Genomic DNA, 27,876 nt, shown 5'->3' on the forward strand with positions numbered 1-27,876 from the left:
GAATCTACTTTCTCAATAAAAAGTGTGACACATACCTTACAAACGGTATAATGAAATTAACCATTTTATTAAACAAAATAACATTCCAATTGGACTATAAGAGTGTGTAAACATTCTGTTTAAAAAGCAGAATTATAAATCAGTATTAAATATTTTTAGATCATACTAATAAAAAAGTTTTAAAAAAAACATGCGTGCTATAATAACATCATATAAACTTCAACAATGTCCAAGGAATAAAAGGGGCGAATACACATTTTTTATGACTTTATGCTATGTGAAAAGATAAATCAAACTAAAAGATGATTAACATAAAACAACATAATACACTAATTGAGTAATACATTATTCCACTGTATGTTTATTCACTGTCTGAGGAGACTACTTGTAGGTTGAGCTTTTAACGATAAAAAATCATGATGGTGGATTCAATGTCTTTAGTAGAATGGCCATAGTTCTTACTGGTAAGGAAATCTGGAATGTTGCTTGTTCCAGCGTGTCTCTCTGTGCCTTCCCAATCTGTAACAAATATTTAAATAAAACTTTAGTAATGTACCCATATATAAATAAATAAATCTAACTTATACGTCTTCATGTGACAGGGCAACAACAATCTTTGGAACACAGCTAGCCAGCACATGATCTGTGTCATACACTTTGTGCCCGTTTACATACATAACTTGTAGGTGGTTGTTTTTTTGCTAACAATTTAGATAATAGAACCACTAGTTTGTGGCAAATCTCCTTAACTGTTTAGCCTTAGAACAATAATGCCCAGTTGTCTACAATGGTAGCTCAATAATGTCTCAAGCATGTTGGTTAAAAAATTACCAGTTAAATCATTGCAGCTTACCAGGAAAATCACTGCAATCATATGTTTGATTATATCCATTTTTCACACCACCAATACATACATAATGTCCTATACAGTTGTATAACCTGGAAAAGAAGTATATCTTGTGTTTATAATATTAAATAAATGAACATTACTTGCATTATGCTTGCGTGGCTGGAAAAGACAGTCGTTATAACACAGGTGTTCATACACCTCGTGCCAGTTTACAAGTTATCAGTATGTTATTTGGTCATGATTATTTTGTTTAGGATTTTTTCATTTTTGTTTATGTATGGCTGATAATTTGGTCACTAATGGGTTGCCCACTAATGGGTTGTACCACTAATATTCTTCACTAATTTAATTAGAAGTGACTTACTTAACAGCAGGGCACATAGCATAGTAAGTACCATCATATGCTTCAGCACGAATCTGTAAGAATCCAGTGGTTGTTGCTGAGTGCATGGAAGGAGGAACAAAGTTGCTCAAATAAGATTTGCCAATTGTGTATGTTACCGGTACTGCTAAATGACTGGTTGCACATGGAGCTGTAATGCATTTATATTAAGCAGGAGAAGAGAAATCAAAATATAAATCATAATTTTTATATTTTTCTTTAAAGCAGGATAGCGAAATTCAAACTAATTAAAACAACAAGGGAAGTGAATAGACTACAGTTTTAAAACATCCAATTGGTGATACTAGAAAAGGGTCAATTTAAAAATTAGCCTGACTGCTAAACATATGTTACAGTATAGAATAATATACTTATTTGTAGAAAAGGTGAGTTAATATGTTTATTTATTTATTTATTTATTTATTTATTTATTTATTAATTTTAGCACATACAAAGGCCAGTTACAGAATAATGGATAGCAGCCTAAAACAAAATTTAGTTTGAAAAATAAAATACCGCAGCTGTATTTTACCTGCCCAAGTATAGTTCTGAAAAGTTGGAAAGATCTTTGTCAGAGTACTTTCAATTTGAGGTTTCGTAACAAGGCGTCCCCAAGTTCTGAAACATAAGTTTGAATGAATGAATGTAAATTTATCCTCGCATGGTAGGGTATTGACACTAGTAATAACATAGGTGTTCTGTTTCATACAACTGGTGCCCACTTATAAGTACATATATAGCTTTGTGGGTAGTTTTTTAGATTTTTTTTGGTTTTGGGTGTATGGTTGACAATTTATTCAACACAAAATAAATTCCCGAGTTGGAGTAAATGCTGTAGAGAGTTTTGCTCAAAGGTACATATGTCTACAATGGTAGCGTCGTCACTTTTTTGTAAACTAACTTTGCCAAGTTGTTATATACAAACCCTACAGGCTACAAATTACCTTGACAACATGATATAACCAAAAACAACTTGCATTGGGTAGTTGTTCAGACTAAATTTGTAGTTATGAGAATAAAATCGATCAACCCATTGGATATGCCTAGATTCGGTAAATGTAAATGGTGAAGAACCCCACTCCTGTATTAAATAAAGAGGTTAAGTGAGATCTTTAGAAACAAGATATTCATACTAGTAAATTGGCTCCTTCAACAAACTTTTCTTTCACAGTGAAGGATCTTACTGTGTATATATTTTTTTATGTAGGGTGATTACTGATTAGCATTTCTCACTTTTTATTGAGTTTAAAGTCATTCACCCTGATAAAGAAGACCCAAATAGAATGCCGAAACGTTAATTAGTAAAAATTTTTGATGAAAAACCCTTTTTTTAGCATATCATGTCTGGCAGCAACAGTATATATAACAAGATATTCATGTTTATGAGATATATGACCCCTACTTTCTAATTCTAACATAGTTTTAAATGTGAAAATTATTTTGTTGATGGTTAAACCAACTCATTACTAGTGCCTTGGTTGATTATTCATTTTTTTAAGTAGACTATCTTCGATAACAATAGCGAAGATCAGATTATTAGAACAGCAAATCCAAGGGAATTTACAGCAAAACCACAGTCATTAACACGCCATGGTTACAAAATATAACAAACTAACAAAGCATGAATTTTAAACGCAAGGAGAACCAATTCTGCTCAGTGCTAAATTTTCATACTTAAAGCGGTTTATCATATTCCCTAAAATAACAGTATTAGAAACAAATTAATCTTTGTATATGACCATTATATGATATGCCGAAACAAATAACACCTTTGTATTGTTGACCACAAAACCAACATCACAAATACTTGGAACATCTTTTCCATAAAGGCATCTAGCTCTGTATCGAAGCTCAAAATTACCCTCTGTTAGTTTACCATTGTATGTGGAGACTGGGTCATCTTTTGGTCTGAAGCTTTGAACCTGCAAAACCAAATAGATAATATATGGACAAGGGAAGACTTTTGGGATGATACCTAACAGCACTTGCTCCGACCCAGTAGTCAATAATTGGCTGTTTAAATTCGCAGAACAAAAAAATATTTATTTTATTTCTGTCGCAGTGGTATATAGTGGTCAGCGTCTGCTTATAGAACATATAGGTTTAAGATTTGACGCTGCCATTATTATCACAATAGTCTGAAGCACAAACTTACAATCTGTTATTTTACTATTGTATAATATCACTTGGTTAGAGGTAAAGCAAAAGTAGTAAAACATGTTATTAACATTACAATACTTTAGCATAAATAAAAAAAGTTACCTGAAACACAAATTTAAGGTGATTTGCATTTGAAATTCCTACAATTGCAACAAATGGATGAGATTTCCTGCTCGTAATAGCTGTTGAAGTGCACCTTTATAGAAAACATTACATAAACTTTATTCATCCATTTGAATACAGTGGTGAAGATTAAATTAATTGAAACAACAAAAAGAATTAGCAACAAAACAACAGCCGTTCTGTTACTTGTGTGCATGCTAAACCCAACAGTATAGTATAAATTAACTTGTTCCATCAAAACAAATTAGTGTAATTTTGGATAGTTTATGTAAAAACATTAAACATTTTACAAATAATGTAATATTTTTACCTATGTTCTTTACCATATTGAAGTTCGTAGGTGCAATCAAACGTGAGAGAGATCTAAAACATGAATGAATGAATGAATGAATGTAACTTACTTTATCCTCGCGTGGCCGGAAAACGACAGTCGTTATAACACGGGTGTACACCTCGCGCCAGCTTATGAGTTACCAAGTATGTTACTTTGTGGGTGATTATTTTTTTGGATTTTTTTTTCATTTTTATGTATGGCTGATAATTTGGACAACCCATTAGTGACCACTGGGTTGGAGCAATTATTTTTTATATTTTAGATTTAGCTATAAAACTAATAAAAGTTAATGTTACATTGTTATAAAGATATTAACAGCAAAAGTTGGGCATATAAAAAAAGAACCTTCATTCCAAATTTAGTGAATGTTCTGTTTCCTCCATTTTCTAAACGATCATTTAGTAGTCCCCAATGATAGTTATAAAAGTCAGGGATTGCTGAAGTCAAGTTCTTTATACCCACAATGCTGTCAGCCAACTTCCCAATGTTGGGCGCATGTGTGTAAACTGGAAAATAAAAAGCTTGTAAATTAGTCTGGTACTGTGATTAACTGGTAAGCGTCCTTATGCTCAGAGGGTATGAGCTAGGGGCTCAATGCTGCTACCATTTTGGGCTTATGTGTTCTTGAGTAGGACCCTTAACATCAATTGCTCCAACCCAATGATGAGTAAGCATAAGGTGTATATAACAAAACACCTGTGTTATAACGACTGTCATTTCCCCGTCATGCAATGATTAGGTTTCATTCATTCATACTGTATATCAGTGATTAATAAAAAATTGATTGGGCAATTTGTGTTAATCGCATATTGCATGGTCCTTTTAATTATTTGCATATATTGCCACATAACTCATAATGCACCTGTTGTTTTCGGATTCATTGGATAATGCCTTGAGTAGGTTGTAAATAGATTCCCACCATGTTTGTTCAGGAAGTTGTTAGTTGTGTGATATTGCAAGCTTGCTAAGGATTTTGATTTGTCCAAAGGTGTTTTGTTTGGTACATGACGTAACATCAAGTTAGATGCCTGGCAAAAAAAACAGACTTAATTTCTGTTCTTATCTGGGTGAGGTCCTACAGCATGATATCTCATTGTACTTGGAATTTAGACCAGAGTTGGCCCACCCCAAGACCCAGGCTTCTACAAGACATTTACAAGGCCTTGGAGCAATTCATATAAGTGTCTTTTACAAAGACACATTCACACATACAACTATCAATATCAGTGTCCAGCATTGAACCTGGTTCCTTTAGTTATGACGCAAGAGTCTAATCATTAAGCCACAGTGCTGATGAAACTAAATGAATCATATCACTGCCATAATATTTACACAATACATCAGTCATGGTTTCAGTCTTCCCACACAATATACGCCCACATTGTGTTAGTCTTAGTAGACATCATAATATTGAAAATACATTTCTGCCCACATAATGCTAGATCAATATTATTGTATTGCAATACATAACAAACCTTTAGGGATGAGTAACCAATGTTTTTATAATCAGCTGAAGTTGCTTCTTTTACATTTCCAAATATGTTTGTGTTTTCCCAGTTTCTTGAAACTAAACACAAGCACTCATTAAAGATACATACGAATTTAAAATTTAAAAAAATTAATCACTACAAGGTTACATGGTAAATCGTAAAAGGTGTATGAAGAAGAACATGTATGTATATTGAATTTAGTTAAAAAATAATACGATTTGTTATTATCTTTATGTGACAATAACTGTTGTTGCCTGCAGCGTGAGGATAAAAAAGTTCAATTTATTCATTGATTAATATGTAATCAATTTTCACAATTAAGTTCATTTAAAACCATTTTCTTAGACATGAACCTACATTGTGAATGCTGTACCAGGTTATTACTGAACCACATATCTCCAGCTGTGCACTTCCCATTGATATCATTCTCATGGATAGATGCTACTAATGTCCAACCACCACCAGTTGTTGTCATGTCACAATAAACCTAAGCATAAATTGTTTGATTTCTACAAATTAAATTTCTTATATCATGTTTTTACCTGAATTGGGCCACTGGTAGTAGCAGGTTGTATAAAGTAATAACCATCACTAGAGAAATCAGAGTTCTTTAGATCCCAACATGATGTAGCTGGATTTGTCGATGAGCCGTATTCTCCTTTAAGTTAAATAGAATGATATAATTTCAAAATGTATGAGGTCTAATCATCCTCACCTAGTAGACTAATAACATTCAATGCCCGCTTACATTTAAAACATATACAGTCGGTGATATTTTTTGGGAGATTTTTTCTGTATGCTTTGCAATTTGGACAACCCATAAGTGATTACTAGCTTGAAGCATTGCTGTTAAGTATCCAGCTTGGAGCTAACCACTGTGCCACAGAGGCTGATAAGCAAAGTAAAATACATTTAGGAAATTATTAGGTTAAGAAATTACCTGTCTTTTCATTGCTTCTCTGCAAGGAAAAAAAGAAAATTATTTTTGCTTTTGACAATAAAATTAATTTACCTTCTTGGTATTCTATTAACCCATATGGTTACAAACAAGTCAATACAAATCAAGAAATATTTAGGAAGAATTTTTAAAAGTGTTACACAAATCTAGTGGTGGACTTACAGCAATGTAGTAAAGTCCAACAATTGCCACAATAAGAACCAACATAAGAACAAGGCCAGCAAAGATTTTCCAAAACTTCTGCGATAGTTTATTACCATTGTTTCTCCCAGTATCTAACAAAATAAATGATAATGGTGATATATTTCCTGATCCAGTGTCCATAAAAGTGAACAATTCATGTAATAAACAGTTAGGGTCAAGTGCTAATACATTACAAACAAATATCAAGTCCAATAGGTAGTGTGTTATGAGTAGGAGATATATGTTTCTCTTATAGTACACTACTTGTTAGAGTTATTTTTTCTGTACATATTTCATAGTATTCGATATTAAAGATTAGTAATAAGTTTAATCACTATACCCCGTTTTGCTGGCGTTTTGGGCGCAACTACATCGTGATAAGTTTCCTTGGGATTGTGGTAGATTTCTTCTTCATAAACTGTATTATTAGAAACTGGATTAGGCTTCACGTAATCATTAGAAACTACATTAGGCTTCATATATTCAAGATCCATAGTGCCCTTCTAGAGATTTAACAAATTCAACTGCTGTCACTAGATTGTAACAAGCCATATTATCCATCTCAAACTCCCACACAGGGATTTTGCAACAGCCTACTCATATGATACCAGAAAGTAATAGTAGGCTATATATATCTTTATATTGTTTTATACATGAATCACTAAATAAATACAGATTAAATGCATTGAGTGTTGTTATTGCAACACTGGTGTATTATCTGAATTTGAATAAACAATACATTGTTGTGCGAATAGAGGGCTAGTGAAGAACTAGTGAAGAATCTAGATTTTTATGCAGACCCAATCTTGTATGGTTTTACCATACACCCCCACACAAAAGCAGTCCTAATCAATGAATCATTTGATTAATACACTCTAGTCAAGAATTACAATATCATGATGCCAGTAACATCTATACAAATCAAATCTTTTTTATCCAATGCTACTTTAGATAATTCTATAAGTTGTATACAGGAACTTAATTGTACTTTGTTTCATAACTTTTTTCTTTTCAGGTTATTCATGTATAATTGTATAGTGTACAAGAACACATCCAATGGAATGTACAGTAATATTTAAATAAGCTTGACTTTTATACCAAATAGTATTTACTTAATTTTCATTGGCAAAGTACGACCAGTGTTTTTGCTGTAGTGGTATAAAATTATGTTGGTGGATTGAAAGTTTTCTGCATTGTTTTACATGTGTGATAATCTGTCTAATCCAATCTGCAATCAAAAGTTAATATTGAGACAAATTTGGTTTTAAACAAAAAAACTTGATCTGTTATTAAATGTTCAATTGAAACAAAATAATATCCAATTGGGTATGAATTATTCAATTACTAACAAACCATTCAGAGTTTGGCAATAATTATATAACCAGAAGCGGGGCAAGATGGGACGAAAAATAAAATTTGATGTTTATCGTATTCTGCAATATAAAGGTTAACCTACCGAAACTAAACGGCTGGGCTAGTTTCTCTATGCAATAAACTAAGTATGCACAATTTTAAAACGTAACTTTTTGGATAGCTGCACTCCTAATTTGAGTCACATTGACCTTTTTTCCTTATATATTTTACTTTTTAACAATACTAAAACTAACCTGCCCCATGTACCATGTTACCCCAACCTATGATATGACACCTAAATGATTCCAGTGCACTTTGCTTAAAACGAAACCGGGGACGGTTATCGATGTCGGCAATTAAGGTCTTAAAGCGTCCAAAACTGCTAATATATATTAGCAATCAACGTTAATTCTGGTCCGACCCTGCCGCGGGCTTTCGGCTGCAGAACCTCCGCAAAAGCATTTTGTAATCGAAGACATGAATTTTGTATTTAGGGATAATAACAAATGTTTCTGTTGCTTTACCAACGCGTCCCCAATATAGAACTTTGTTTAACAACGCGCTCGAAATATAAAACCATTGCAGCAATTACTTTACAAACAATATGCTGCAAGCATAAATACCACCAACTACGGTCCGGTTTTATATTGTAAACTTTGTCGACGCTTCGTACGATATAGTAGGGTGGGGAAGATAGGACACCTTAACCCGTTGTTAATTGTTTAAAACACGATCAGAATATTTGGATATTAAGTGCTAAATGTGTCCCATCTTCCCCCACCCTACTATAAATCATGTATGCTGAAAAGAACGTCCAACACTTTTATGTTTTCGATATATTGGACTCAAATTGGTTATTCATCGATTACTCCCGTATATCATCAGGTACGAAATGGACATATAAATCGTTCTTTGTTTACCAGTTTGTTTTTTTTGTGCGACTCGTTTCTGATCTATTTGTGGGGTAGGAGGAGCACCGTTGTCGATTTACAAACCTTTCCTGGTGGTAAGGCTGAGCGGTGCAGAGAGAGGTCTCGATTTGTGTAAGCTTGACGTCATAAAAGCGACGTACTTGCCAAAACCAATCGCAATTTTAAATATCGACAGTAAAATAAGCCTAGTGAGTTTACGAAATAAACAGAATCTTACGAAGTTGAAAGTGATACAATGGTAGTTTTCTTGGAACACATAACGGTCCAAGTGGAAAGAAAAACGTTTGGTAAAGATTTCTATACCTTGGGGGCGTGTGCGCCGCGCGTTGCGAAACTGCGCAGGCTTCTTCTAAACTAAAGCGAAGGGCAGCGCGAGTTGTAATAATGACGTCACAATCAGGTTGTGACATGCACTTTATTGCGTACGCACGTTAGGCACGTATTGCAACAGGGGTCGTGATAGTTTTTCGCACAATGTGCAGCAAAATGTGCACCTTGAAATGTGCAGCTCGGTGCACCAAAATTTGCCGCACTAAAATGTGCACCTTGAAATGTGCAGCTCGGTGCACCAAAATTTGCCGCACTAAAATGTGCACCTTGAAATGTGCAGCTCGGTGCACCAAAATTTGCCGCACTAAAATGTGCACCTTGAAATGTGCAGCTACGAAATGTGCACCTTGAAATGTGCAGCTCGATGCACCAGTGTTTTTTTGGCGGTGCGCACTGATTTTTTTCCTGTTTGCACTAGTGAAGAACCCTCCAATAGGTTACAGATTAGGTTGGTAGGTAGGGTTTATAAGTAAGGGGATGTGAGTTAATAATCACTCACCAAATAACATACGTGGTTACTGTTACTGGTAAGTTGGCACGAGGTGTAGGAATCAGAACACCCGTGTTATAACGACTGTCGTTTTCCCGCCACGCGAGGATAAAGTAAGTTACTTACTTTCATAAGTTAAGGGTGGGTAGTTATAGGTGTTAGTGTTTGGGATGAAGAGGTTTAGTAGTAACAGGGTAAGACGGGACAGTTCAAAATTATTGTTAATTTAGAATAGGCTAATAAGGGAATTGTGTTTAATTTAAATAAAATTTTGTTCTTTACATTGTCTGAAAATGAGTTTCGTAGTCTTTGAATCTCTGATCTCTGCACATTTCAAGCTGCACATTTCAAGCTGCACATTTCGGTGCACCGAGCTGCACATTTCAAGGTGCACAATTTGGTGCGGCAAATTTTGGTGCACCGAGCTGCACATTTCAAGGTGCACATTTTAGTGCAGCAAATTTTGGTGCACCGAGCTGCACATTTCAAGGTGCACAATTTGGTGCGGCAAATTTTGGTGCACCGAGCTGCACATTTCAAGGTGCACATTTTGGTGCGGCAAATTTTGGTGCACCGAGCTGCACATTTCAAGGTGCACAATTTGGTGCGGCAAATTTTGGTGCACCGAGCTGCACATTTCAAGGTGCACATTTTAGTGCAGCAAATTTTGGTGCACCGAGCTGCACATTTCAAGGTGCACATTTTGGTGCGGCAAATTTTGGTGCACCGAGCTGCACATTTCAAGGTGCACATTTTAGTGCAGCAAATTTTGGTGCACCGAGCTGCACATTTCAAGGTGCACATTTTGGTGCGGCAAATTTTGGTGCACCGAGCTGCACATTTCAAGGTGCACATTTTAGTGCAGCAAATTTTGGTGCACCGAGCTGCACATTTCAAGGTGCACATTTTGGTGCGGCAAATTTTGGTGCACCGAGCTGCACATTTCAAGGTGCACATTTTGCTGCACATTGTGCGAAAAACTCATACGAGTCCCACTCACGTATTGGTGATCGTAATGCACGCAATGTGTCTCAGGGTGTACGAATGTTTTTAAACATCATACTGTATTTGAAAGGACTGTACTTAGCTGATCAGGAATTGCATGCAATAAATAAACGTTGCATGTTATTTTGTAAAGAAGTAGGCTCAGAATTTTATAAAACAATGTAATATTACCTTCACAGGCATTGGTTCAATAGTTTCTTTAGTAATGTAGATATTACATATAAATAATTAATTAAATTAGAATAGTTCAACATGGATCTATCTAAATATGCCGCACTCTCGGATTTCTTATCCAATTCTTGGTCAGATGTTGTTTCTGGATTTTGGAAGAAATACCCCAACCCATACAGGTAAACACAGCTTCCTATGTAAAATGTGTTGCGTTTTAACCAAAAGGTCTAAGTTCCAGGGTTAACCAAAAGTTCTAAGTTCCAGGTTTAACCAAAAGGTATAAGTCAATTTTATAACAGTAGAGTAGACTAGGCGTAAAAACTATTTAAACAGTCACATTGTTATTTTATGACGACGTCTCATGTTTGTCAGGATGTTATCATATGCATGATTCATCCTTTTCATAAACATATGAAAACTAAAACATATATCCTATACATAAAAAAAGTTTTTTTTGTGAATAATACAATTTGTTATTGTTACTTTCAGCACCCATGTACTAACTGAAGATGTGTTGGAGCGAAAGCTTTTAGCGAACGGCCGATTATACACACGTCGCTTGCTTAGCAAAACAAACCCCCTTCCAGCATGGGGTAGTATGGTGTTTAAATCCAACATGAAAAGTATGGTTCACATTGTTGAAGAATCTGTTGTGGATCCAGCTGAACAGAAAATGACAGTCTACACATGGAATACCTCTTATGTTAACATGATGGTATGCATTTATGTGTTCTGCTTATTTTTTGATATTTTTGGTTTATTTTTTATTTACATAGATATCGATTATTAGCCTTACATAAAAAATCCCTCTTTATAAATATTCACCCACAAAATAATAACTTGGCAACTCGTATGCTGGCACAAGGTGTTTAAAGAATCGTGTTATTAGATTGGTGTTTTTCGAGCGCGGGAGGATAAAGCAAGTTGCATTCATATCTTTATATTTATTTTTTCATTCCAATCATCAAGGAGACATTTAATGTACAAACTTATTGTCTGTGTCAGTGTGTGTAGTAGTGTGAACGTATGAACGACACTACCTGTTTTTAAATGTAAATTATTAACCTAGCCCTGCTTTCTGACAGAGTCGACCACTTTTAAAATATCTTAACAAACTAATGCCACTTCCTGGACTTCTATTGCCATGGTATGGATCTTATTACATGTCAGATCCCCTTTGCCCAAAATATCTTTTTATATGAATTCATGGCAAAATGTCAATTCCAATATCAGCATTTCGTGACAACACCTTTATATTCTAAAACTGTCCAATAATACAGGCTTTAAGCACGTTTGGTTGGAAAGGGTTTTAAAGTAGATAGTAATAATGCAACAAGCACAACACGCGAGGTGTATGAAACAGAACACCTGTATTGTGTCGCGTTTAGCCTTAATATATAAGTAAGATTCATTGAACAACCATCTACTTTCAGGATGTTCAGGAGAGACTGACAATTGCTCCCACATCTGATCCAAGTGTAACAGAAGTGAGGAGGGAGGGATGGGTCGATTCTTCCCTCACAGGTTTTCGACGTGTCCTCCGTCAGTTTGGCATTACCAGGTGGCGATCTAATGCAAAGAAGGCTTTCCTTGGTTACCAAACCGTGATGAATGGTGCAGGGGATTCAAGCAACAGGCATATTAAGGAGAGGGCAATGGATTCGATAAAAGAAGCAAAGGACAAAGCCAAACTTAAAGCAATTAACATCGCCTCAATGACAAAGATTGTTACTGATAAGTCATTGTGATTTTGCGTTCCAATGTAATTCCTAAAAAATTCAAGCGTATCTATTATATTGTACTTTTTAATACTTGACCAAAAATGTCAATAAAAATGAATCTTCTTTTGTGAAAGCTGTTTTTTAATTACTGCATAGCAAAGAGATTAAAACCAATGCTTTTAATCTCTTTGCTGCATAGTGTAAAATATTGAAAGTCTAGGTACTTTGTGTGTTTACCCATTATACAAAGTGCAGCATTAGCCCCACAAGGTGTTGAACGTTTGGGAAAAAAACAATAAGTTTTAATTAAAGCACTTATTATCAACGGTCGTTTTCTTAAAAGAGTCGTCGTTTAAAAAGTCGATTTTATTGATTTGACGGCAACAAATAGGCATTTGGTTGACAAACATACTCATACAGTTAATACGGATCCATGGGTCATTTTATCGTTTAGTAATCATACACGGACGGTAGTTTCGCTGTAATATACTTTACCATCGATTTTTGAGCAAACGATCTTTCCTGTCCCCACAATTATAAATAGTATACGATTTTTATATAACTCAACGCCTACTTTCTCTACTACGTCATGAAAGATGTTTACAATCTGTGACGTAGTACACGTGCGAGGAAAAGTAAACTTCGTTTTTTTTCTGATGCAATATCATACAATGGTGTTCAAAATTAAAACACCCATAATACAAACAGTTCGTCAAACTGTAAACAGATCTGTAATTTGTTTATCGGAAATGTATGAACACAGGCTATTACATCATTGTCATATTTCGTATAAATAGCGGTTCGCACAAATTTGAATTTATATAATAGAAAATGTAGTTCACGAAGTAGTGGTGGTGTTTTTTTTAAAACTTCGCTTGTAATTGGTTTCACTAGAACACATAGCAGCAGTCCAAACAGATGATGCAATATGTAAAGATATTTAAAATTGGTCATAACAATTGTGGTTAAACAGTTTCAGTTCGATATAACTATACACATTTCTGCCTATCACAACTTAATGTGACTGTTTGATTCAGCTTATTGTTTGTGTTGTAGGTATACTTATTTATTCTTCTTATTGTGGATATTTATTTATTCTTCTTGTTGTGGATCTTTATTTATTGTTCTTGTTAAAGATATTATTTATTATTATTGTTCTTGTAGATATTTATTGCAGACATATTAGAATAATGCCTGATTTAGCTAACTTGTTTGTTTCTGTTGGCCTTACTGAACAAAAAGCAAAGGAAACAGTGAAGAATAAGAATGTATCAGCTACTTTCGTGGAAGCAATTGATTTGGTAAGTGGTAGACACCAGTGTTGCAATATTTAAATAAATGTCATATTTTAGAGGTTTACACACAATATGTGAGTGGGCCCGCGATGTGAGAAACAGAACATTTGTGTTATAAGACAGTTATAGTACAGTCATGTAAGGATACATAAGTTTCACCCATTCATGATAAAAAATTATGATTTTGTTTTCAGGCAAAGAAGTCCTGTGAGGTTGACAAGTCCATTGGAGGTCTTCTTTACCAAATCTCCACTCGTTTGAAACACAAAGAACATCTTCCGGTCATAGTTAAATTCGTGGCGGGCAAGAAAATAAAAACAGAGATCCAGTTAAGTTGCGCTCTTGATTATCTGAAGAACAATCCTTCCATACCTGTGGATGAACAAAAGTTCTCCGATGCAAGCGGGGTGGGGGTGGAAATATCTCCCGCACAAGTGGAGGAAGTGGTATGTATAATAGATGTAAAAATTTGTAAGGTATTAGGTATAGGTGTCGGACTATTTGAAAAGCAGCAGGGGCAGTTAAACGCATATTTGGTAAAACGAACTTCATTGGTTGTAATGCGTTTACTGATTATTGGAGCACAGATAATTCAAGAGTAGTCCTGTCTAAGTTTCCACTTATTGTTTGGGGCATATGGTATTAGGACTTAATTGGCTCAATTGATAAGACTGAGAGTACAAGCTTTATAAAGGAGGCAACTTAAAAAATATGTTTTCAGATTGAAAACTTGGTGAACGAAAATAAAGCTGAGCTTTTAAGCCAACGTTACCGCTTTAACACTGGAAAAATTTTGGCCACGGCTAGAAAACTGCTTAAATTTGCCGATGGACGAATCGTAAAGAGTGAGCTTGATATGCAGATTCTAGATTTGCTTGGTCCAAAAACTGAGGCAGATTTTGGACCTGTAGCTAAAGGAAAGGTATGTGTTTGTTTTTACTACATTAATTGTGCAGTTTTTCTAAAAGGCTCTCTTGTGTGTTTTGTTTGTAAGTAAAGTGTTTAATTCAATTGTTTTATGTTGTAAAATACTTACCCGTGCTTGTAACTTTAAAAGTTACCGAATTATTGTAACTTTTTATGTAAGTTTTAAGGTGAATAAAGAAATTATTTTACAATTGCCGCTCAGGCAGAAAATGACGGTCAAAAGTCTGTATGTTTTCGTCGAACATCTCATAACTTTTTTTGTAGAAAGAGAAGAAGGAAAAAAGTGGGAGCAAGAGTGGGAAAGAGGAGCAGCAACAATGGGAAGATAGGAGTCTGATGGAGCAGTTGAGAGGAGCTGCTTTGAAATTCCACAAACCGGGTGAAAATTATAAAACTGAAGGCTATGTAATCACTGATAACACGATGAGATTGATGGGGGAACATCTTAAAATCACTGGAGGGCAGGTAGGAGTTACCGCATTGATTTGTTTCTTATTTTATAAATACCGTTTGCAAAAATTAGTAAGTGCAAAGCATGAACAGCTTGTTTGGTAATTTTGGTTTTTGTACTGATGCAGTTTGAACATGATAGGGTGCATTGGTTATATGGGCTATATTTTAAAATGTTGGTGGGAAAAGTGTATTTACCAAAAAAGATGTTTATTATTACTATTTTAAAGCAATAGTTTGTTTTGAAAATAATATTTAATCTAGCTGCCAGTAAATTGTAAACCTACAAAAATATACAAAACATTTATTAGTATTTTCTCACAGGTTAGAACGAGATTTCCACCAGAGCCAAATGGAATCCTTCACATTGGTCACGCCAAGGCGATCAACTTTAACTTTGGTTACGCGAAAGCAAACGACGGAATCTGCTTTCTTAGATATGATGATACAAACCCAGAAAAAGAGGAAGAAAAATTCTTCACCGGGATTTTAGCAATGGTTAAGTGGCTTGGTATGTCAAATAGTGATTACAAACATGTGTTTTTGTTGGTATGCAATCAGTACTGTTACAGTGTTCCAAACTAGTATCGTTATAGTGTTCAAACCTAACCTTTTCCTTTTTTTCTTTCTGTATTTTTTAAAAAATTGCAAAAAAAAATAGTTTTAATGAATTTTACAAGTTCGTTTTGTAGAATACTGTTAGAATAAAATAGTAAGATACTATATTGTCCGAACAGAAGTATTGTTTACTAGCAAATTTTATTTCCTTTTTTCTATTTTTTTTTTATTTCTTATACACTTTAATATTTTATTCTCAACAGGATACACCCCTTACAAAGTGACCCACGCATCAGATTATTTTCAAGAGTTATACGACCTTGCTGTTGTGCTTATCAAGAAGGACTTGGCTTATGCTTGTCATCAGAAATATGAAGAAATCAAAGGAATTAACCCTCCACCCTCTCCATGGAGGAATCGACCAATCTCGGAATCTCTTGCTCTTTTTGAGGTATTTGGGCTGTGAGGGTTAGGTTTTTACATTTAAAGGATTGAAAATGGTGTGACATTAGTATTATTATTACCACACAGCTTGACATATATAGTAGGGTGGGGGGAATTAGGACACCTTTACTTTCTATTCCTTGTTTCATACGTAGTAAACAAAGAACATTAAAATAATTCTAAAACTGTATCCTTATGACTCTCATAAACCGTTATTAGTTGTTTAAAAAACAATCAATATATTTGGATATATACTGATGTAAATGATCGTGTTTGATTTCAATTTTGCCATTTTGTTTATAAAAATGCTTGTACAAGTCGTTTGTAATCAACAGGAGTGTATTTATATTCAAAAGATCTTTCTGTAAAATTAGATGGATTGCCTTCTGCTCTTTAATTAACTAAGCCCTTCATCCCAGGACATGAGAAAGGGGAAGTTGGATGAAGGGAGCACCACCATCCGGATGAAACACATCATGGAGGATGGAAAACAAGATCCCGTTGCTTATCGAATCAAATTTACTCCTCATCATAGAACTGGGGATAAATGGTGTATCTACCCGACTTACGACTTCACGCATTGCCTCTGTGATAGTTTAGAACATATTTCTCATTCTCTTTGCACGAAGGAGTTCCAAGCCAGGTAAAGTTATTGACAAATGTATTGTTTTTTAACTTAAAAAATTGTGAATACATTCCTGAATGACAGTTTACTTAAAAAATTTTAGCCCTCTTGTTTTTTATACAAAATGTTTCATTATGTATGCTCTTAATGTAAGTAGATTTTACTTCTATTTTTGCAACTTCCTGTGTAAATTACTAGTAATGTCAGCCATTTGTAACCTAGTTTGTCTGTGTTTTGGCTCAGTATATTGAGTTTTGTCTGTTTTTAAGTTTGGCTAAGTATATCTTGGCCATTATAGATGACTTTGATAAAATAAAAACTCAAAAGTATACTTGAAAACCTATTTCATGCATGAAAAACAAATATGCTTTTCATGCATGTAAAACAAAAAATATAAACCTATTTTATGCATGTTAATGTTAACCAAACTGTATTTTCCAGGCGTTCAAGTTACTTTTGGTTGTGCAATTCGGTTGATGTATATTGTCCTGTGCAGTGGGAATATGGGCGTCTTAATTTGCAAGTAAGTTCAGCTGTTGAAGTTATTACTCCCCTGTGTGTTACTGTTTGTCATAATTATGTTAAATGGAAGACTTTCTTACTGTTTAGTTAGATATGTAGCTACAAAAATCATGTTCATTCAATTATTTTTTTAATAAGAGACTAACGATACCATTTAGGGCAAAATGCATATCTTTTTATTATACAATTGGTTAGACTTGATTACGTTTTCATAGCACCAGATACCTTTTTGGGTGCAACAGCCACGCTTTTTTACTGACACTCTATTTCAAAATTTTTATTTATAGCGTGGTTTAACAACTGTGGTTTTGCTGTTGATTCCCTTACACCACGTTTTTCATACCAGATAAGACGTTGAAAATTCTGAATAGAATCTATGTTATGTATTCATTTTAATATTATCCACAGTACACAGTTGTGTCCAAGAGGAAGATTCAGAAGTTGATTGATGCAGGGATTGTGAGGGATTGGGACGATCCTCGACTCTTTACTCTCACTGCTCTTAGAAGAAGAGGATTTCCTCCAGAGGCGTTGAACGATTTCTGTGCCAAGGTGAGTGAAACAAGTCAAAAAATGAGATTACATCATTGTGGCTCAGTGGTAATGCATGATTACTGCAATATTGTATTTTTCTGCATTATTCTGTATTTTTCTCTGCAATATTGTGTATTTTTTCTGCATCATTGTGCATTTTACTGTATTTTGTTGTGTATTCTGATGGCCTGTTTATAATGCCTGATATTAATATACTACATCCACCTAAATTTGTAGAATGCTTAGAAATAAATATGTGTTTCTTACACACCAGGTTGGGGTAACTGGCAATCTTTGTATATTGGAACCCACCATGTTGGAGTCATGCGTGAGGACAACTCTTAACAACACAGCACCGAGGTATGTGGAGTACATAGTAGTGAAATCATTCTATTCTAAATATTAATAACATCAAATGTGTCTTCGATTATGGAAGCGTCAAAAGAAATAGAAAGCCACAAAATGATAGTTGAAAAGTAAGGTTGCTAGAAAATGAAACAAAATATATAAAAATAGGTTTTGTTGCTAATGCCCCTTTCAAGGGATAATAATATGTAATAAGTGGAAAACTTATTTTTTCTTAAGTAATGTTTCAATGGCTCTTTTGGTATAAAAAAACATAACAAAAAAACATGATTAATTCGGCAAGAATTAATCAGGAATTTTCCTAATCTTGCCTGAAGGCAACAACAAAACAACGCAACTTCGTTTCATACCGGGGAAGCCAAAAAAAGTTAATTCACATTATGCCTGGTAGCAGAAGTAACAGAATCTTAATCTTTCTTCTCCAACAGAGTGATGGCCGTGTTAGATCCTCTCAAGATCACCATCACCAACTTCCCAAGTGATGAGGGATCAATCGAGATCAAAGTTCCCAACTTTCCCGCAGATGAATCGCGAGGTCATCATTCATCCAACCTCACCAAGTCCTTATATATTGAAAGAACAGATTTCATGGATGTAAGATTTTTATTTTTACAGGAGTTAAGATAAATTATATTTATTTCTTCATATATGATAGCGAAAATCAAATTAACCAAAACAAGAATAATTGAAAATAAACAAAATATGACACACATTAAAATCTTTAAAAAAAATATTTTCAACAGACATTTTTAATTTCAAATTTAATTTTCTGTACTTTTTTTTGCATTTGTCTCAGTTTGCAGACAAAAACTACAAGAAATTTTTACTACAAGAAAAAATAAAAATTTTCTTGCATTTTTCTTAGATTGCAGACAAAAACTACAAGAGGTTCGCATCCAATCAGAGCGTCGGGTTACGTCATGCAGGTTTGGTTCTCACGCTTGACCGAGCAGTGAAAGGAGACAACGGTGACGTCACTGAGCTCATTGTGACGTGTAAATCGGTTGAAGAATCCCCGAAACCAAAAGCTTTTATCCACTGGGTATCAGCAACGAGCAGTCTGGCATGCGAGATTCGCGTGTACAGCAGATTGTAAGGAAAAAATATATTTTTTTTATCTGAATTTTAACACGTTTTTCATCACAGATTTAAGCATAAAAATCCGGAGGACCCAGCAGTGGTTCCAGGCGGTTTTGTGACGGACTGCAACTCCAATACACTGACGGTCAACACTGCTGCGAGGGTTGAAGCGTCGGTTAAAAATTCCAAAGTTTTCGACAAATTTCAGTTCGAGCGACTTGGTTACTTCTGTGTGGATCCCGATACTAACGATAACAAGGTATGTATATGTCACGACACTGTGCACTTATTCTTGGCGGCGATTGTGACGTAAGGGTACATCATTCTGACGTCACAATCGCCGCTGTTCACGTGTTCACACAGCACAAACACTTTGTTTTTTTTACAGATTGTTTTTAACCGCACCATCCCACTGAAAGAGGACCCCGGTAAAAACTGAACTTCCGGTCGCGTATACGTCATTTTGTGACGTAGTTATGACATCATCGTATGTAGCACAAACCAGAAGATTTTTTTTGTTTAGGGGAATTTTTGCGGTGACCTAATAAAATCTATGACATGTTATTTATTGTTTCTTTTATTATAACGTAACAAATTTCGTAATGACGTCACTTATCTAATGACGTCACACACTACGCATTGATGTCGCAATCTCCCCAAGTTTCCCACCACCTATATGAAAGCTACGAAGGCGGAAAGATTTCGGCATAATAACCTATTGTTGACGTCATAATCGACCGATAAATAAGCGGCGAAGATCGCGTCCTCTACAATAGGAGGTGGAACACTCATAAAAAATCACAGCGGTAAAGCCGCTACCACACGCTGCTAACATTTATTAAGGAGACATGCTACACTCGACGTCATAATGCGCGTGACGACTATATTGTGACGTCACAGAGAGATAAATAGGATATTTATTGCGCGGTAGAATAGAACGACGAGCAATAAAATGAAATGAATTTTGGAAATGGTAAATTAATTTATTTTATAAGTCGTCTAAACTTTATCCATTTCCGTATAGAACACGACTTTTACCAACTGTTAAATTTTATTAAGTTACCACATAAAGTAGTTTATTGAGCCGCTCTGAACGAATGGAAATCACCGTACTCTATTAAGTTGATCGACCTTTTACATTTCAATATGTTAAAAATCGTACATTAAAAAAAGATATAGTAGGATGGGGGGATGGGATGCGTTTTCATTCTATTTTCTTGTCCAATTTGGTAGTAAAAAAGGAACTTTCAAAGATTTATAAAACCGCATCCTTACGACTTTCATAGACTGATGGTAATTGTTTAAAACACGAACAGTATATTAAGATATTTTCTAATGGCGTCCCGTCTTCCCCCGCCCTACTATATTAAAAAGAGGCAATATGAACCAATACTTAAGATTTTAGTTGGTGCGCATCAATTACTGTTTTTATAAGTCCATGCAGACCGATGTCTATTTACCAGTGATTAAACAGGGCAATAAAATTACGAAGAATCGCCTTGCGTCGTTGCAAACATATTTATTAGGCATTAGCAAGTGTGACGTAATAATGCCTCTTGTTTGACGTGACGGCGAGCGCTTGCTTTTGAAACACCGCGACGTCGACGAAGACGGTGTCGTAACTTAACAATAGTCTGGGGCCTATGATGTCATAATGCCCTATTGGCGCACTCGCGTGCTGTCGCCCAAAATCGCAATTAACTCGATGACACTGGCAGCATATGACGTCATAAAATGGTTGCCAGGGTCCCGGACCGAGACAGTAATTCACTTTTATGACCCGAATATCTAATGGGACCCATGATGTACACTTAGAAGCACGCAGCAACTGATTATTAATGTTGAGTGTGTTACGGATGACTGTTAATTTCACAAACAAACACAAAAACAGAGTTCGTTGGCCTTTAGATCACTATTGGAAACAACACTAATTGGTGGGAACTTGTTTCGGAGCGGGCCAAATAAAAAAGCTAAAACAAACATAACAGTAAAGCTTAGTTAAAATAATAAGCGTTGTTAATAAATATTAGCATATCGAACCAAACACCAAATTGTGTGCAATCAGTTTTTGCATCTTTAAAACTATTAAATTTTTATGTTCGCCGTGCGAATTTTTATTTGAATGATTCTATTAATAAGCCTGAAATCCTAGCAATCATTTTGAGCTTCCACATTTGATATTAAAATTCTCGTATTTGTTGTTATTTATTAATGATTTTGAGTGACTTTTTTAGACTCAGTTTTTTTTTGTTTTTCAATTATTCAAGTTCGGATGTGTGGAGATACGGGATTAATACAATGAATGTTCAATTAAAAACACAAAAGTTTTAATTTGAATTAATGTCGGCGCTGCAGACGAGCCGAGAGCTTGTCGGATTTAAAATGTAATCCTCCAACTTTGTCTGGCACTGACGGTGTAGATGCAATCTGAAAATGGCGACTGAGCAGGATCGGGTCGCGGCTGGAGCTCCGGCGGGCTCGGGACGCTCATAATTCCGCCGGTAATCCCCGTAACGTCGATGAAAGCGAACGCGCCGACAAAAGTGACGAAGATTAAGTGTAACAACATGGTTTAAACAAACAGACTGGAGCAGCGGAGACGAGAGAGAGAGAGGGAACGTAATCGCCGCGGCCGAAGCGTGACCAAGTCGTTGTATTGTTATAATAGAAAATCGTTTTATTATGATTTAATGAACGCGCGCTGGCGACTGAAGGATGCTGTATAATTGGGGGTAATGGGGAAATATCGGGAGAAAAAATATGGCGATCTGCGGGAGAGGATAGTCGCTTACATAATCTCTGGAGTTTAGTTGAAGCAGTTCATATTGAGAGAAGCATCCCTCAGACGAGTAGTACGTAAATTTTAGAATATTGAAGAATAAATAAAATATTCAAGAAATTTTTAAGAAAATTGAAAAGAGTTTAAATTAAAAATGACAGGTAAGAAAATATTTGTATAAATTTTTTTCAGACACTTATGGTAAATAATATTACTCAGATAATGTAACCTGTGGTTTAAGATTAGTTTTCTAACATCTTTGCGTTGCAGTAAACGAATCCGATCGCATTCAATCCTCTGTATTGTCGGAATGTGTATCCGAACCTGAAGTGACGTCATCAACAGTGACGTCACCAAAACCTAAGGAAGAGTCAATTAACCACGACAAAGATTCGAGTTTTAATAATTCAGAAACACAAGAAAATCCACCGAAAAAAATTAAAAAGGAAAAACTTAATTTTAGGTAAGCGGTTTTGTTTAGCGCGATTCATATATGTTTTATCTTTTAACGATTTGAAACATTGCGAGTAAGGTTACTGCATAACCTAAATGCATTGTCTAATTGTTTTATTGTAACATTTTTAGTGGGGGAAGATGGGACACCATTTTATTCAATATTCTGTCCCAACAAACCGTACCTTACGACTCCTGTGGACCGTTGCTGTTAATTGTTTAAAAAACGATTAATATATTTAGATATTGAGTGCTAAAGGTGTCCCTAAGGATGAGTCCCGTCTTCCCCCACCCATTTAACTATATATATTCCTCGCTGGTACCCTTAGACCACTTTAACTTAGTTTCCTTGGTTTTACGGAAACTTTAATTCAAACTTTTATTTTAGCATTGAATTCCTACTTTCCAAACCTGAAAGAAAAACCCGGACACCTCCAATCCAATCCACGGATGCTTCCCTTCAACACAAACCTTATTTTTCCGGATATTTCACAAGTTACAACCCAACTTTTGACCCTTTTTCCATGTGGGGTAAATCCCATTCACCCCCCAAGCCCCAACTCGATTACCCAGCTATGACGTCAAAGGAATCGTCACCCACCAGGTCTGACGTCACAGAAACTGATGATTGTAGTTACGAGTCGACGTCGCCTAAGTCTAATGACGTCATTCCGACGTCACCGAATGCTTTCCGTAAGTAAAACTCTGCGTTTAACTATAGAATCTTATTTTAAATCGTTGTTTGCAAAGGCAGTTTATAAACTTTTTTGGCCAACAGTTTTTAAAAACGCATTTTTATTCGTTACATTTTACTCTTAGGGAATATTAATAACTCCTATTTCCAAATACTGTATTAAACAATAACAATATTTTAAGAGTCGTGACGACACCGGTATATATTCCTGTAAATATTGTTTATTCACTACCAAAAAAGGACGATAAAAGAGAATGAAAGCATGGGCTAGCCCCAATGTAATTCATAACTCCAGCGGTTACAAAAATTAACTTTATCTTTCCCGCAGGTATATCTAAATGTTCACTTCGTAAACACAAACCAAACCGAAAACCCCGCACACCGTTCAGCACCGAGCAACTACTTTCATTGGAACGAAGATTTCAGGACAAACAATATCTTTCTATAGCAGAACGTGCAGAATTTTCTGCCTCTCTTGCGTTATCTGAAACTCAGGTAATTTCAAAAAAATAATTTAGCTATAAATTGTGCATTTTTCCAGAATCCGTATAAAGAATCTATTATAATCTGGACGTATTATAATCAGTAATATAAGTTTAATTTTAGTGAAACCTAATCTTTAAATATCATTATTTTTCTTTCAGGTGAAAATTTGGTTTCAAAACCGTCGCGCTAAAGCAAAACGTCTTCACGAAGCTGAGTTTGAAAAAGTGAAGCTGGCAGCTGCAGCAGCAGCATATACTGACTTATTACAACCGCCCACAAAACCTCACGCCTTATACCCCGGTTACGGTGTAAGAGGATTACCCACAGACCCAGCAATGCGATTGGGGCATACTGGGCCACTAGCCCGAGGTGTAACAGCATCTCCGAGCCTAAACGCATTTTCAAACTTTGCCCAGAGCCGTTGTCATCGACCAGCTACTATCTCCTACTACCCAACTGAGAGTCGATAGTTCCTCATTTTAGTATTTTCTTTTGTCGCGAATATTTAAGCTGCTGTCTTCACTTTTTTAGATGTCGTTTTCGGCGAACAATTCTTACTGCCGAAAGAAACGTTTTTTTGATTTTGAATATGTTGTAAATCTGCTGATGTTATATTCTCAAGAGCTTTATTTTGCACGAATAATAAACTATCGTACTGTAAAAACAGCTTGTTAAAGTTTCGTATACTATAGTACTGTGGGGTAGGATGGGACTTCTTAAGCACAATATATCCAAATACCCTGATCGTTTTTTAATAGTTTACACCGGTGTGTGGGAGTTAAAAATGCGGTTTTAGAATTCTTTAAATGTTCTTTGTTTACAACCAAATGGGACAAGAAAATAGAATAAAAATGTGTCCCATCTTCTCGTACTTTGCTATTTCTTCTCTTTGTTTTATGTTTTAAATTCAAAAGTGATCAATCATTAAGTTATTATCGTTATCTGTGACGTCACAGTGCGGTTTTGAAATTGGCCAATTGGAAACGATCATGGCGAAGTTTTTATTAAACCTAATTTGTCGGTTTGGATGATAGCTATGAAATCATGTTTTGTGGTTACGGTGGCGGAATTCACCGTTTAGGTGACATGCTTGACCTATGTGTGCTTATTTCTAGCACCTTTGTGGCATGGACGCTCTATTAAATAATAAAAAGTGCATTTTTGTCTCAACACAACTTATTTGATGACAGAAATATATTGTTAACTGTTTTGATTGATACACATTAGTAATCTTGGTAAACATGAAATAGTTACATTTTAAAACCAACAAGTAATTTACGAAGTTTTAAAAAATATTCTATTTCATAATTGGGTGAAGTACTACGACAAGACAAGCCTTGGGATTGAAAATTTAGGCCACAGTCGACATATTTCCTCATTCAAAAAACTTGTGTAGTAGGGTGGGAAAAGATAGAACACCTTTTCATTCTATTTACTTGCTCTATTTGGTAGTAAACAAAGAACATTCAAAGAATTATCTGACCGTATCCTCACGACTTCCATAAACCGTTGTTTAATTGCTATTTGGACGTTTAATGTGGTAAAGGTGTCCGATCTAACCCCACAGTACTATATGCCCAACGTATAAACTGCTTCGCTTTTTAATCAGGATTACTCTTTCACCGCTTTTTCATAAAGTACAAACCAACAAGAATATCTTGGTTGACGAAACACGGGGTCTGTAACGCGTCAACGCTAAGTTACGTTGCGCTAACGTACGCTGACGTGGTGGTGTTTACTAGAGTGTTTGAAGTCGGGTAAACGGCAGATTACTTTTATCTCAAGACGACAAATTGAACCGCTGTCCTCTGTACTTTAGGAAAGACGACCCGTCAAAATTTTATACGAAACAGATATGGCGGTGTATTTTTTTTGAAGTTGGATTTTCAGGGCATTATGCGTCATACAGACAACTGTAGCTTTTTCCTTTGAATTCGATTTTTTTAGTGGAAATAATTAATCATTTAACATATACTATGACGTCATATTAGAACTTCCTGTGTGTAGGATGCACGCTCGGTGATTGGCCAACGAGGTGTGACGTCACATGTGTCGCGATTCGAAATCATCCATGCGTGTCTCGATGACGTAATTGGGTCACGTGTCGACGCTAATCCGGTGAATGATGTGGTTTGGAATTGAACTTTCATTATGACGTCACAAGCGAATACAAGGAACAATTGTGACGTAACACTCATAACTACGAAAGAGAATCGCACGTTTTAATCGTGGAATTATAAAGTAAGATCTTAATTTTCGCACGTTTTGTAATTGTACCACTATATAATATCACGGGCTTTAAATTATGAAGCCCGGTCACAAGAAACACATTTACAATGTACTGTCGTTGGTAAGAAAGCAAGTACGTTCGCGCGCCCGGCTGTTTAGAAACACTCATTAAGTCTTAATTAATGATAGAGTGCGCTCCCATCAAAGCAATTCCCAAGCTTAATGACCTATCATTGGCAACTGTTATTATAATAGACTTTGGTTGGACGATGTAAGTTAACTTTAATGAGGTATTCGAACCTCGTCGACTACAATTTTATGGCGATTGTGACGTAGCAACGCGCTGGTCTGTGACGTCACTTTGGAGTTAAATTTTCGCTAAAAAAGGCGTTGCTTTCATACGCGTAAATTGGATCGGTAGTTTTTTTTAACATGAATTAAAATGTATAGAATATATGGCACTGTTGTGTAATATGGAAACCCTCAGCAAACAATATCCGATAATTAATAATCGTATTTTTAACAAAAAATGAATCTACGGTTATAGTTCTGTAATATTCTTTGTAAAAGATAATGCAAACAGCACAACCTTGTTTAGCACAAAAACGTACACTTAATGTGTACGAATTTCAATCTAGCGATGGTAAACAAACATGTTGTGCTTTTTCATTTGACGGAAGTTCACACATGACAAATTACAATGAATATTTGCAACCTGCGAAGCGGAAAATTGTCGTTGGTAATTGAAGAGTCGTATTTCAAAGAAAAATCCCGAATTATGAAAAATAAACCAAATCCCGTCTTTACTATAACGGTCTTCAAAGGCTCGGTAGCCATAATATAAATCCGGGTTTCGAATCCTGGATCCAGGGAACAAAAAATCGCCGTATTCAAAGCGGTAATAAGACAATTTCGGAAGCCTACGGATTTAAATTGGTGAATTAAAATTGAAAAACGAAAATGTTCTACGTTCGACTGCTGCTGGTCCAGCGCTCGGCCATTTTTAGGCTTTTCGACAAATTGTTTTTGAATTACTTAACGACCTTAAACGAGCTTTGAAATGAGAGGCGACGTGTTCGTTTCTTTTTCAAACAAAGTGAATCGCTCTGCTAGGGCTACTGTGTGACGTCATAATGACAGGGCGCGGTTTCGCGAATTTATATTGGGCGTAATAACTGATCGAATAAAGACTGAATAATTGTCTGTTCTGCTGTTGTACAAAAACGTAACAAAATATTGTTGGTTGGGGTAAGATGGTTCATGTTTTTGCTCTCATTTATCGTCTAACATCTAACTTATAGTTAACAAGGAATATACTATAACAAAAACCCCACCGTACTGTAACATAAAATTTATTTAACTCTTTAAATACGATAACGAAGATTGAATAATTAAAACATATGGGAGAAATTAACAACACAACCTTAGCCATTAAAACACGGTATGGGTAAAAACTGCTTGAGGCAAAGCGTTCAGCAAAGCTTGTCGCTGCTAAACAGGTTACAAACAGGCCAAGCCAAAAGGTAATTAACCAACCGCTATTTTAAAAAATAGAACCAATTTTAACTTTAAGTTAAAAAATTAAAAACGGCCATGTTTTTTAAATATTAAACAGGAATTTTTTCACTGTAAAAAAATAAATGAATTTTCGCACTGCCCTATAGAAACGGTGCCAGGGGTCATTTTTGAAACCGAAATCTTCAAAACCTGTCCCTTCCAGTTAGTGGTTTATTATGAACAGTTAGCAACCGATCTATTGTCCTGTTTTCCAATTTCCAACTCGTATTAATAATTTATAGAGTGGAGTTAACTAAGTGCCAGTTGTATCCTGTTACGCTCTCAATATCGAGACGTTACAAAACCCTTTGTCCACTCTTCCACACTAGCATTTTAAACACGACAATTTTTAACCACAATGTTACATTTTGACTTCTAACTTAGCCAGGGTTATG

General features: G+C 35.4%; 4 protein-coding genes across 5 annotated transcripts; 3 read left to right on the top strand and 1 right to left on the bottom strand.

Annotated features, from left to right (window-relative positions):
- Nucleotides 1-46: 46 nt before the first annotated feature.
- LOC149740590 (uncharacterized) lies at nt 47-9,172 on the bottom strand. Of its 2 annotated transcripts, XM_089873171.1 has the most exons (18): nt 7,937-9,172; nt 7,593-7,708; nt 6,821-6,898; nt 6,460-6,572; nt 6,280-6,298; nt 5,882-5,997; nt 5,697-5,826; nt 5,325-5,416; nt 4,712-4,877; nt 4,195-4,355; nt 3,826-3,878; nt 3,495-3,588; nt 3,002-3,154; nt 2,177-2,313; nt 1,765-1,850; nt 1,215-1,383; nt 854-939; nt 47-519 (listed from the first exon to the last, which is right to left on the bottom strand). In XM_089873171.1, exons 4-18 carry the CDS (start codon nt 6,502-6,504, stop codon nt 401-403), a joined length of 1,626 nt encoding a protein of 541 aa, XP_089729297.1. In that variant the 5' UTR covers nt 6,505-6,572; nt 6,821-6,898; nt 7,593-7,708; nt 7,937-9,172; the 3' UTR covers nt 47-400. The 2 variants fall into 2 exon arrangements, with proteins under 2 accessions (XP_089729297.1, XP_089729296.1); XM_089873170.1 differs by lacking the exons at nt 7,593-7,708; nt 7,937-9,172 and having other exon boundaries at nt 6,821-7,536.
- A 1,572-nt stretch (nt 9,173-10,744) lies between these two features.
- Nucleotides 10,745-12,615, top strand: LOC149740591 (PRELI domain-containing protein 1, mitochondrial-like). The gene is made up of 3 exons (XM_089873175.1): nt 10,745-10,940; nt 11,251-11,476; nt 12,195-12,615. The coding sequence occupies exons 1-3, from the start codon at nt 10,843-10,845 to the stop codon at nt 12,507-12,509; spliced, it is 639 nt and encodes a 212-aa protein (XP_089729301.1). The 5' UTR covers nt 10,745-10,842; the 3' UTR covers nt 12,510-12,615.
- Nucleotides 12,616-13,623: 1,008 nt separating this feature from the next.
- On the top strand, nt 13,624-19,847 carry LOC149740592 (glutamine--tRNA ligase-like). The gene is made up of 14 exons (XM_089873166.1): nt 13,624-13,783; nt 13,972-14,223; nt 14,499-14,699; nt 14,969-15,169; nt 15,479-15,665; nt 15,976-16,163; nt 16,576-16,799; nt 17,223-17,304; nt 17,712-17,855; nt 18,112-18,197; nt 18,632-18,797; nt 19,069-19,295; nt 19,350-19,542; nt 19,672-19,847. Exons 1-14 carry the CDS (start codon nt 13,673-13,675, stop codon nt 19,720-19,722), a joined length of 2,313 nt encoding a protein of 770 aa, XP_089729292.1. The 5' UTR covers nt 13,624-13,672; the 3' UTR covers nt 19,723-19,847.
- A 2,069-nt stretch (nt 19,848-21,916) lies between these two features.
- LOC149740593 (homeobox protein MSX-2-like) lies at nt 21,917-24,359 on the top strand. Its single transcript, XM_089873173.1, has 5 exons — nt 21,917-22,223; nt 22,333-22,525; nt 22,904-23,208; nt 23,538-23,704; nt 23,854-24,359. Exons 1-5 carry the CDS (start codon nt 22,217-22,219, stop codon nt 24,163-24,165), a joined length of 984 nt encoding a protein of 327 aa, XP_089729299.1. The 5' UTR covers nt 21,917-22,216; the 3' UTR covers nt 24,166-24,359.
- Nucleotides 24,360-27,876: the final 3,517 nt, after the last annotated feature.

The sequence above is a fragment of the Ciona robusta genome, chromosome 2 (assembly GCF_009617815.1).
Source record: "Ciona robusta chromosome 2, ASM961781v2".
Lineage (NCBI taxonomy): Eukaryota > Metazoa > Chordata > Ascidiacea > Phlebobranchia > Cionidae > Ciona > Ciona robusta.